Source organism: Sarcophilus harrisii, chromosome 3 (assembly GCF_902635505.1).
Source record: "Sarcophilus harrisii chromosome 3, mSarHar1.11, whole genome shotgun sequence".
NCBI lineage: Eukaryota > Metazoa > Chordata > Mammalia > Dasyuromorphia > Dasyuridae > Sarcophilus > Sarcophilus harrisii.
Window position 1 is genome coordinate 578,452,550 of NC_045428.1, and position 12,198 is coordinate 578,464,747.

Consider the following 12,198-nt stretch of genomic DNA (forward strand, 5'->3'; position numbering starts at 1 on the left):
CATTTATACAATAGATTTAATAATATTAATACAATATTTATATTATATATTTCATATTAAATTATATGATCACTATTATATATAAATAACATAATATTTAATAATAATATATCCAAAGTACTTTGTTGTTTTGTCATTCAGTTGTGTCCGACTTTTTATATGACTGCATTGGGGGTTTTCTTGGTAGAGACACTGGAGTGATTTGCCATTTCCTTTGCCAGCTCATTTTACAGATGAGGAAACTGAGGCTGTTGACCCTGTTTGGGTTAAGTGACTTGCTCAGAGACACACATTGTGAAAGTGTCTGAGGCTGAATTTGAACTCAGGAAGATGAGTCATTCTGACTCCAGGACTGGTGCTCTATCGCCCCGTTCCCCATAAAGGGGACCTTTGCAAACATTCAAAGGGTTCTATGTCAGCTATCATGATCAGTCCATCAGTAAGCACTTACTCTGTGCTGGACCCTTTGCTAAGTACTGGGGATTCGAAGACAAAACCTTCCTTCAGGGAGACTGCATTCTACTGAATGTATTTTATAATTTTACTGGATAGATTCGAGCTCTCTATATATGGATAAGCTTACTGTTTAAGACTTAACACGGAAGCTGGCACATAGTAGGCACTTAATAAATATTTGCCCCCTCCCCTTTCTGAGGTTGAAAACTTTGAGGTTCCTTTTTTTTCCTTTCTGACGTAGGAGCCAAATGACACGACTGTTCATTCCCAGGTAGTTGCTCTCAGAGGTGTAATCTGGGCCAGGTATTTGAGGAGGGCTCCATCTTAGGAAAAGTGTACCCCAGAGGAATTACCGTGGGGAGAGGGGGAGGCTTAATCCCAAAGAACCAATTGAAATAACGGTAATAATAATAATAAATAACGATAAGATAAAGGGCTTCTGCGCTGGCCTTTTGGGGCAGCTCCTTATGGGGATGGTGAAGACCTTGTCCTTGGAACTGCTCACAAGCTGAGAATTTTGTCAGCATAAGGAATTCCCACTATGGGAGCTCCCTCTGGGAGCTCCCTTCCCAGAATGTGGGGCCTGAAGTCAGGAAGCACCATCTCCGGAGTGCAAATCTGGCCTTAGACACTTACTGTGTGGCCTGTCAACCCTGCCTGCCCCAGTTTCCTTATCTGTAAAATGAGCTAGAGAGGGAAATGGCCAACCAGTTTCTGCCAAGAAAACCTCAAATGGGTGAGCCAAACATGTTTGAAGACTCAACCCCATTTGTATTGGGCACCTGGGTGATGCAATGGGTGGGTAGAGTACCAGGCCTGGTGTCTGACTTCAAATCTGACTTCAGACACTTCCTAGCTGAGTGACCCCGGGAAATCACCCTGTTTGCCTCAGTTTCTTAACTATGTGTCCACGGGGAAAGTTACTTCATTTCTGTTTCCTCATCTGTATAATGGGGATATTAATGCTTTTCTTACTAACATAAGCCAGCATGACAATTATTTACTATAGAATTACCATTGGGAAACTTTGAATAGTTTTGAAAGATGAGTTGATATTATGAACACAATTATTAATCAATAAATAATATAGTAATTATATTAATATGAACTGATGTTTTATTCCTCAACAGAAGACACTTTCTCATGCAAGAGTTCATAAGATTATAAGATACGGTTTTCCCCCTTTTTTTGCTCAATCAACTAACTGGGGCTAAATGTGTTTAATATATATTATATTGTATTATATTATAAGTATAAATATAAGAAATACAAGTCAATGTTTATTATGTTGACATGAATATAAATAATATTATTATCTATCATATTAGAATTATAATAATACAAATACATAATAATAAGCAAGTACTTATTGGGTGTACTTCAGGGGCAATGCTCTTTCCACTGTCATTCCCTCTCTCCATAGCCTCCTCCATTTGTCCCCTCCTCCCACACACAATGGAATCCTGGGGGTTGAGCTCAGGGCCAAGCACTTTGGGAAGGCTAACTGCCATGGACTCTTCTGGGCTGCCATATTGACTTAGGCAGCTTTGTCTCCCTGGGCTTGGGGACTGGAGTTCCTTTCTCAGTGACACAATCTCCGCAGGGTCTCGTTGCCGAGCATCCTAGGGAGAATCAGACAGAGCTATTTTTTTAGAGCTTGAGAGAGTTTTTTTTAAAATAAATTACACCCATAATCATTCTTCCCCCCGCCCCCCAAAAACGAACCTTAAAGGGAAAATGGCAGCTTGTGTCCCCTTTTCCACCTCCTCTCTCTGGCTGCTGTAGGAGCCCAAGTCCTCAGGGCAGCTCATGGAGGAGTGGGGCCTGGACGACGTGGATTACCTGTTCTCGGAAGAGGATTACCACACGCTGACCAACTACAAGGCCTTTAGCCAGTTTCTCAGGTACGTGGCCCGGTGGGATAGAGATGGGCGCCTCAGGACCAGCTCTCCTGGGCTGGAGATGGAGAGAGGGGCGTCCGGGCTTGGGAGGCGAGCCCGTGGAGGGCCATGTTCTGAATCAGTAAGTACTACGGTCACAAACAGCTGCTCTGTGCTGGGCAACTGGGCAGACTGGGAAGGGAAGGGCAAAAAAGATAAACCAAGAGCAGTTCCTCTTCTTGAGAAACCAGTCAGCAAGCACTGCTTAAACATTTCCCCTGCACCTGGCATTGTGTCGGGCACTGGGGGTTTGAGTGCAAAGAATGAACTCTTCTCTCCTCTTAAGAAAGTGACATCTAATTAAGGAAAAAACAAGCACCTGTAGGAATAGATATTTCCTAAATGGAGTGAGTAGGTGCATTGAGAGAGTGCCGGGCCTGGGTCAGGAGGGCCTGAATTCAAGTGGGACCCAGACACTCACTAGCTGGGTGACCCTGGAGCTGCCTTGCCAAAAAGGAGGAGTTATAGAAGGAGTGCCAGTTTTGGAGATGGGGCATTGAGTTAAATCCCCTATCTCGTATTTAATGTCCCTGTGACTTAACCTTCCCCGGTCTCTGTTCATGGCATATTGGAAAGCCAGGAGAACTGGAGCATAGAATTGGGTTTATAGTGCCACTCTACTACTGGGACTCGGTTTCTTCATCTGTAAAAATGGGGTTGGGCCACATGCCTCCGAGGGGCCTCCTAGTTCTGAATCTGGGGTCCATGATTTGAGGAGAGGCAGGGTGGAACAACGGGTGGAGCAGCAGGCAAGGGAATAGTCACCTTCTCTGGAGAAATCACTTCTCTCCGTGCTCTGCCAAATGGAGGAGGGGCGCCGGATTGCCTCGTGGGTCAGCGACGACCCTTTGATGTGGGCAGAGTCCAGCCCTGGACAAAGGGAGTGATTGTTAACTTCCCTGGGTGCCCGTGGGCTGAGGGGGCCCCCCACCTCCTTTTGGGTCTATACTCTCGTCCTGGGCTGGGGTCTGTCCAGCCCATCGGCCTCTTTCTGGTCTCTGGCCAAGGCTGGCCCCCGGGCTGGTTCGGAGTTCCCGGAAGACCCAGGATTTCTTGGGGGTTGTACTGGGGTAGCCTAATAATCACAGTGGGCATTTGTGTGGCGTCTTGAGATCTGCAAAGTATTTCACAGTGATCTCACTTGATCCTCACAATAACCCTGGAGTTAGGATTAACTTATTATTATTATCCCCATTGTACAGCTGAGTAAACTGACGCAGGCAGAGGACAAACAACCTGCTCAGGATCACACGGCTAGTAATTATCTAAGGCTGGATCTGGATTCAGGCCTTCTTCACCCAGGGCCAGAATTCTACCCACCATTCAATCATCCTAGAAAATACTTTGGCTTGGTTCAATGGGAGACAGTCTGGGAGAATCAGGAACTGGGGGTTTTGTCCTTGCCTCTCATCTCCATGCCTCAGTGTCCTGGTCTGTAGAATGGGTCTAGTGAGTTCTTTTGCACCCGGTAGAGCTGAGGGGTGCTGGTGGTTTGATGGATCTGCAGTGGGGGTGACTCTCTTTGGCCCCTCTCCTCTGCTCAGGCCACTCATTGCCAAGAAGAACCCCAAGATCCCCATGTCGAAGATGATGACGGTGCTGGGGGCCAAGTGGCGAGAGTTTAGTGCCAACAATCCCTTCAAGGGGAGCTCGGCGGCGGCGGCAGCGGCGGCAGTGGCCGCTGCCGTGGAGACCGTCACCATCGCGCCACCGCTGACCGTCAGCCCGCCTCAGCCCATCCAGCCCATGCCCATCCGGAAGGCCAAGACCAAGGAGGGTAAAGGTAAGCGGTCCATCTCGGCTGAAGGTGAAGTCCAACTCCCATCAATTGATCAGTGAGCATTTATTTAGCACCTGCTGTATGTCAGGTATTACGCAAAGCATCAGGAACACAAAGAAAAGCAACAAAGTGGTGTCTGTCCCCAAAGCCAGTCAGCAAGCATTTACTAGGCACCAACTGTAGCAAATACTATGCTAAGCACCAGGAATACAAAGAAAAGCAAAAAAGGGGTTCCTGCCCCAAAGCCAGTCAGCAAGCATTTAATAAGCACCAACTGTATGCTAGACACTATGCTAACCAACAGAAACACAAAATAACAAAAAAAAATATGGTTTATGCCCCAAAGAGCCAGTCAACAAGCATTTATTAAGCACCTACTATATGCTAGATACTACACTAAGCACTAGGAATACAAATAAAAGCAAGCCTCTTATCACAGACATACATAGAGGGATGCAGGCAATAGGGATGATGTCTGGGGTGAGAGAATGGGAAAGCCACACTTTGGGATGGGGCTGTGGATGTAGTTGAATCTCTGCCCTACTGTGTGAATAACAGGATCTTCTAACTGGTCACCAAGTGACTCAGTTCTGCCTCCTGCAGTCAACAAGTATGTATTAAGCACCTGTTGTGTCCCATGTCATGTGGTCATATGGTGACAGCTGGCCTTGAAGCCGAGAAGGCGTGGGTTCAAGTCTCTCCTCTGATACATACTGATCACGTGACTCTGGGCACGGCACCAGGCACCTTTCCATGCCCTCAAGAATTTCTCTAAGGTGCAGGGAAAGTGCCAGGCTCGATGGGTCAGGGGAGTGTTTCCTTACCCAGGGATTCCCTGTAAGGGTCAAATCACGGATCCACTCCTTATCCCTACTCCCGCTCATGAGAATTAGTCTGTTATCAATCAATCAATGCATGGAGCATTTCCTCCAGTGACTTGGGGGGACCTGGAGCTCCCAAAAACCACGCCAGCAAAACACTCCCCTGGGCAGTGCCCACCAGTGTGGGAAGGCTTTTGATAAGGTCCCAGATGAACTGGTGGCTTTTCTCTGGCGGCAACCCCAGCGATGTTCAGAGTGGCTCATTCCCTACAACGCTGGCTTCCAGGTGACAATTTCCCTCAACTCTAGAAATTTTCATCAACAACTGCTGAGAAATGGAGGAGTCTCCGTCTGTTCTGCCAGAGAGAGCAGCCACAGTGAGAAAAATCAGAGCTCAAGCACTGAGATATTACAGTGCAGAGGGAGATGGGACCAGGGTGAGGGCAGTGGGACTTTGTTCAGAGCTGTCCATCCGGGAGATCTGTGCCAGTAACGAGAGGGCTGCAGTTCCTTCTCAGCTGGGCCCAGAGTCCCTCACCGGGTACCACAGCCTCATCCAAAGTGTGCCTTTCCCATGCTCTCCTCCCCAGCCATCATCCCTCTCCTGAAGCCTGGCCGTCTGCCTGCTGAGCAGAGGTATCTGGGAATAGAAGGTGGCCAGCAGGGTTGAGTGGAGCAGGGAAGAGGCTTGAGAAAAGAGCCTGAAATAGGAGATGGAGAGATTTTTGAGAACTCTGGAGGGGAGGGAGAGTTCGGCTGAGGGATGGAGGGTTCGGCCGAGCTGGCAACTTGCAGAGAGTGAGAATGGTCGTAGAGAGATGTTTCCAGGTGAGCAGGGGCAGAGAAAGGCGGCAGGAAAGCTCACACTTGATGGCAATGTTGCTGCCGCTGACATTAATGGAGGCAGGAAGGAGGTGAGAAAGGTTCTGTGAGTGATTCGGACAGAAGGATCAGAATTCAGACTGAGTGCTTTGGGAAGGCTTCCAACCTGAGGTTGGATCTAGGGAGGCAGCTCCAGCAGGGAGCACTTATTTGGGTCCTTGCTACTGATTTTGCTGATTTTCATTGGTAGAGGAAACTTCCTCTGTGGGAAATCTGTGTTCCTAATATTCAAAAATGATCTTGCACCTTAAGTGGGAATAAAATGGCTCCACTTGGGGTTTGCATCCCCTTTGATGGGAAATCCCAGAGAACTCAGTGGTTTTAGTCCAGTCTTTAACCCCTTCACCATCCAGAAAAAGAACTAGGTATTCATAAATATGTTATATATTTATATAACTTTATATTTATTTGTACAACACTTCATCTTTAATATAATACTTGGAGCACTTTACAAATAATATTTCATTTTATCTTTGCCCCACCCTGGGAGACAGTTGCTACTATGATTCCCATTTTACAGAAAAGAAGACTGAGGCACACTAAAGTTAAATGACCTGCCCAGACTCATACAGCTAGTAAGTGTAGTGGGGGCAGCCTACCTCTGCCTAAAGACTGGACAGGGGAGCCCAGGGCCTCCCAAGACAGCTTGCCTCCATTCAATGCGACTGGTTTTTTTGTCGGAGTACAGAAAACTGAAAAAAGAGGTCAGCCCCTTCTTAGCTCCCAGCAGGGGGGTGCCGTGTCTGTTGGGTCGGGCAATTGGCGTGACCCATGTTCTGTCTTGTTTAGGGCCTGGCGTGAGGAAAAAAATCAAAGGCTCCAAGGATGGAAAGAAAAAAGGCAAAGGGAAAAAAATGGCCGGTCTGAAGTTTCGGTTTGGAGGAATGGCTAACAAGAGGAAAAAAGGCTCCTCGGTAAGTCTTTGGCAGTCAGTGTGAGTGCAGGTGTGCAGGGGGCATAAAAATGTGTGTCCCAGTGTGAACAGGGTGCAACCCTGGGGGTCACTCTGCCTTGTCTGTCTCAGTTTGTATCTCTGGAAAGTGGTGATATTAATAGCACCTACTTTCAGGGTAGGTGGGATAATTAAATATTTTTAACGGGCTTAGCACATAGTAGGTACTTAATAAATTATCATTTCCTTCCTTCCTTCCTTCCTTCCTTCCTTCCTTCCTTCCTTCCTTCCTTCCTTCCATTTCAGATGGGCCTTGAAGTCAGTGCTTCTAAGAAGTAGAAGAGGGGAGAAGGGCTATCTGGCTGGAATGTAGGAGGAATGTGGAACTTGTCTACAAAGATAGATTGCAGTCAGATTATGGAGGGCTTGAAATGCCCAACACAGGAGTTTGTACTTTACCCCAGGGGTAAGAGGGAGCCCCTGAAACTTCTTGAGCAGGGGAGCAGCTCTGCCAGTATTATGTCAAAACTCTCAATTTGGCAGCCGAGGGAAATGTTTGGAAAGGAGAGGGACAGAAACCAGAAACCGAGCGCCATAGCATAAGGGAGAGAGAATACGGCCAGTGCCATGGCCATAGAGGAGTGAAATGGGCATTTATTAGCCACCTACTATATGCCGGGCAGGGTGCTAAGCCCTCTACAGGCATCTCATTTGGTTTTCACCCCAGTCCTGGCAGTTAAGCCTTCATCTTCACTGAAGATATGGAACAACCCGAGGCAGGCGGAGCGCCCAGCGGGCAAGGGTCTTGATGGCTCTGCCCCCGGGGGGCCCCGCCCGGCCGTCTCTGTGGGGCGCCGAGAAGGGGCCGGGACCGTGAGGAAGGAGGGCCGATAACGGCCCCGGGATGGCGCCTGGGAGACGGGAGGGGGGCCGGAGGAGTTAGGAGGGGGCCAAAGGGAGGAGGAGAACGTTTTAGCTCGGGCTCTCCGGGGCTCAAAGCCGAGGCTGGGGGCCCGCTAGTGCGGGAGCAGGTTTGGGGGCGCGATCTCCAGGCTCCCTTCCTGCCCCTTGCTCCTCCAGGGAGGAGGCGGAGGAGGACTGGCGGGGAGCCCTGTCCCCGAAAGCGCCGCCCTCCCTTCCCGGCCAGGGGCCGCAGCCCCGGCTTTGTGTGGCCCGCCCTCCCACGCCACCGTACGGAGGGGCCAATTAGCCCGCTCGGTAATTATCCGATTAGGCCTCGCTGACTTCCCGGCTGCTCTCCGCCAGGCTTCGAGGGAAGGTGAGGGGGAGCGAGCGCGACCCCGCGGCGCCCCCACTGCGCCCCTCTGGGGCTGGCTTCCCTGCCCCCTCCCCACCCCACACGCGGAGGCCGAGGGAGACGGACGGTTTTAAACCTAGAGTTCTGCCCGGGCAATGGCAGTTTTGTTTCTTAGGGGGGAGGGGAGGCTGAGCTTGGTCACCGAGTTGCCCCAAGCCCAGTTCTGCTGTTTCAGATTTTTTTTGGTCCTTTCCCCTTTTATATATATCATAGTAACCATCACCAACTATCTCTCATCCGGGCAGCTAGGTGGCACAGTGGATAGAGCGGCAGCCCTGAAGTCAGCAGGACCTGAGTTCAAAAGTTCTCTCTTCTCTCCCTCTCTTCCTCCCTTTCTCCCTCCCTTTCTTCCTCTCTTCCTCCACCTCTTCCTCCCTTCGTCTTTTCTCTCCCTCCCTCCCTCCCTCCCTTCCTCCCTCCCTCCCTTCCTTCCTCTCTCCCTCCCTCCCTTCCTCCCTTCCTTCCTCCCTCCTTTCCTTCCTTCCTTCCTTCCTCCCTTCCTTCCTTCCTTCCTTCCTTCTTCCCTTCTTATCTTTCTTCCTCCCTTCCTATCTTTCTTTCTTTTTATTTTTTTCTCTTTCTTTCTTCATCTCTTCCTCCCTCTTTCTTTTTTCTTCCTTCCTTCCTTTCTTCCTTCTCTCCTCCCTTCTTCCTCCCTTCCTTTCTCCCCTCCCTTCCTTCCTCCTCTATCTTTCTTTCTTTTTCTTCTTTCTTTCTTTCTTTTCTTTCTTTCTTTCTTTTCTTTCTTTCTTTCTTTCTTCTTTCTTTCTTTCTTTCTTTCTTTCTTTCTTTCTTTCTTTCTTTCTTTCTTTCTTTCTTTCTTTCTTTCTCCTTCCCTTTCTCCCTTCCTTCCTCTGTTCGTTTGTTTCTCCCTCCCTCCTTCCTTTCTCCCTTCTGCCTACCTTTTTTCTTTCTCTTTTATCTGCTTGCATTTTTTGGCATTCATTAAAAAACTCCTGCATTACCCTTAGTTGTCCCTAAGTCTTTATTAAGCACATATCTAATGTTCACAATTTCCCCCATGACATATGCAACCCATCCTTCCCTGGGATTTATGTATCTTTGGAGACCCCAGATATTGCCCCCTGCCAAGACGGAATGCAAATTCTTTGAGGATAGGGATTGCTTCATTTTTATTTTGGTATTCTCAGGGCCTGCCATGTGGTAGTTGTATAATAAATGCACATTGATTGAATGATGAGTAGTGATAGAGTTAAGCCGTCTCCTAGCCTTTTTGGCAATAACTACTGGTCTCAGAGATGGTCTTGCCTCTCTGGTCCATACTTGGTCATGTCTTCTGCCTGCAACAGTAGATATATGTCGAGTCTGAAGTCAGGATGTCCTGAGATCAAACCCAGCCTCAGATATTTCCTAGCTTTGTGACCGTGGGCAGTCCACTTAACTCTGTGTGCCTCAGTTTCCTCAACTGGAAAATAGGAATCATAACAGCACCTACTTCCCAGGGTTGTTGTGAAAACCAAATGAAATTACATTTGTGAAGCACTTAGCACAAAGACTGGCATATAGCAGACAATAAGTGCTGGTTCCTTGTCTCATCCTTTCCCCTGCAGAGTGAGGAAGAGGACCGGGAGGAGTCAGACTTTGACAGCGCCAGTATTAACAGCTCTTCCATGCGCTCAGAGTGCTCTTCAGCCTTGGGCAAGAAGGGGAAGAGGAGAAGGAAGAAGAAGAGAAGTAGGAATTCTGGGAATGGTTGGGATAAAGAGGTCTCTTTTGATAGTTGTGGGGGAGGGAAATAGAGTGCTGTGGGCAAGCTCCTGCAGAGCCTCATTTTCCCCATCTGCTAAATGAAGTGGGTGGGCCAGAGTAGAGTGGTTTGGCTTGTACCACTCTTAAGGGCTGTTGATTTTGGATGGGGGGCAAGGGGATGCTCATCTGACGATTATATATTGGTGTAAGTGAGGGGTGGTGGGCTTGGAGTCAGCAGATCCTTCTTTCAAATCCCACCACTGCCACTTGCTTGGGAAAGTTGCCCTCAGTCTGGGCCTCTAGTAATGCCCCAGGATTTACTTTAAAAAGCATGGCATTTGTGGCCTTTCCCAGTGGGATCTAGGAAGGGCAGAAACGCCTGGACAGAGGCTCCTGAAGAAACTAGACCTCCACTTAAGGGACCCTTGTTTCCTGGCTCTGCCAGGTCACTACATGAGCCTCAGTTTCCCTGTCTGGAAAATGAAGAGGCTAGATGATTTATAAGCCTTTTCTTCTCCCACTGGCTATTTCTAGCTATTAAGCAAGGGAGCCCATTCTCATGCCGCCTTCTTCTATGGTTATCCCTTAGCTCCAATCTAGGGCTTCCTAGTTAAAGAATAAAAAACATTGTGAGCAGCTGAAAGAGTTAAGAGGTCAAGAAGTCCCCAGCAGGGTCACACAGGACAGGACAGCAGCCCTTTACCCGCTCCTCTCTCAGCACCCCCTCCCCATTGGGCTGCTTAGTCCCTCTAATCATAGGCTCATTCACAGTGAACTCGATAGACATGGGAATGGTTAGTTTTGGCTCCTAAGGAAGGTGAGGAGGGACGGGGAATAATCAGTTCAAAGGAATGACTCCCAAATAGTAGAATTTGAGGTGCTCATGGGGTGGAGGTTTTTAGACATGGGGTAGGGCCAGCCTTGACCCCCTTCTCTGTCTGCTTCTCGGGGGCCTTCAGTCGAAGATGGGGATGGCTACGAGACAGACCACCAAGACTACTGTGAGGTCTGCCAGCAAGGGGGAGAGATCATTTTGTGCGACACCTGCCCCCGGGCCTATCACCTGGTGTGCCTCGATCCCGAGATGGAGAAAGCTCCGGAGGGCAAATGGAGCTGCCCCCACTGTGTAAGTGTGGCCCCTGCTCCCCAGTTCCTGTGAATGTTCCAGAGGCCTCCCCAGGCCTGTGGGTCTCTGGCTGAAACGCAGAGTCTGAACATGGTGGGCTCCCAGTCAGAGCCCCCCTGCTGGGGTAGCTGTGTCTCCAGCAAAGGAAGAAGTCTCTTTCCCAGGATTCTCCATCCAGAGCTACAGCTTCTTCCAGTTCCTTGGTTCCAGGGGAAGGGTCGGATGAGATGGAATCCGGGAGCTCGGGCTTGCCTTTGCTCCGGGATGGGGGCTGAAAGTCCCTCTTGTAGCACGAGTTGCTGGGGGGAGCAGTGGGACCTGGGGCGGCCAGGCCCAGGGAGTCCCTTCTCTCCCAACGCAGGAGAAGGAGGGCATCCAGTGGGAACCAAAGGATGATGATGAGGAGGACGAGGAGGGTGGCGAGGAAGAAGAGGACGACCATATGGAGTTCTGCCGCGTGTGCAAGGATGGCGGAGAGCTTCTCTGCTGCGATACCTGCCCCTCCTCCTACCACCTGCACTGCCTGAACCCGCCACTGCCGGAAATCCCAAATGGTGAATGGCTCTGCCCGCGCTGTACAGTGAGTGTTTCACCCTTCCTTGGGCTGTTAACCCCTTGCCCCCAGACCCCTAGCCTCTGCCAGGCCACCTCCGGGGGCTCTGCCCCCACAGAAGTCATCTCCATTCCTGGCCAGGCATCCAGTGGAAGTATCCTGACCTGGGAGTTAGGGAGGGGTGGCTCAGCGTGTGGAAAGGGAAGGGGGTTTGGGACCCGAGGAGCTGGGATGGAGTCCTAGCTTTCCCCTTCCCTGCTGCAGTGATTGTGATAGGGTCAGTGACTGAGCTTTTCCTGGCAGGGACTTGGAGCAGATGAGTGTTTTCAGTTCTAACACTATTGTTCTAAGCCAAGTCCTAGTTCTGACATTCTATATTCTAAGGGCCCTCTGAGCTCTGACATCCTGGATTCTCAGAGTCCTTCTGGTTCTTTCCTCCTGGGTTCTAAGGGCCCTTCCAGTTCTGACATCCTGGGTTCTAAGGGCCCTCCCAGCTCTGACATCCTGGGTTCTAAGAGCCTTCCCAGCTCTGACATCCTGGGTTCTAAGGGCCTTTCCAGCTCTGACATCCGGGGTTCTAAGGGTCCTCTCAGCTCTTTCCTCCTGGGTTCTTAAGGGCCCTCCAAGCTGTGATTCTCTGATTCTATTATTTTCCTCCGAACTGGATGATAGGAGATGGCTGTTTGCACAGCCCCACAGGCACCTCTATTGAAAGGCTTT

General features: G+C 49.6%; 1 protein-coding gene across 12 annotated transcripts in view; it reads left to right on the plus strand.

The window, feature by feature from the left end:
* CHD5 (chromodomain helicase DNA binding protein 5) overlaps positions 1-12,198 on the plus strand; it is a 135,048-nt gene that overhangs the window by 62,359 nt on the left and 60,491 nt on the right. For all 12 annotated transcript variants that reach the window (XM_031963737.1, XM_031963736.1, XM_031963748.1 and 9 more), the window contains exons 4-9: positions 2,242-2,360; positions 3,941-4,179; positions 6,669-6,793; positions 9,661-9,784; positions 10,759-10,925; positions 11,287-11,505. In XM_031963737.1, coding sequence (XP_031819597.1) covers positions 2,242-2,360; positions 3,941-4,179; positions 6,669-6,793; positions 9,661-9,784; positions 10,759-10,925; positions 11,287-11,505 — 993 coding nt within the window. The remainder of the gene's footprint in view (positions 1-2,241; positions 2,361-3,940; positions 4,180-6,668; positions 6,794-9,660; positions 9,785-10,758; positions 10,926-11,286; positions 11,506-12,198) is intronic.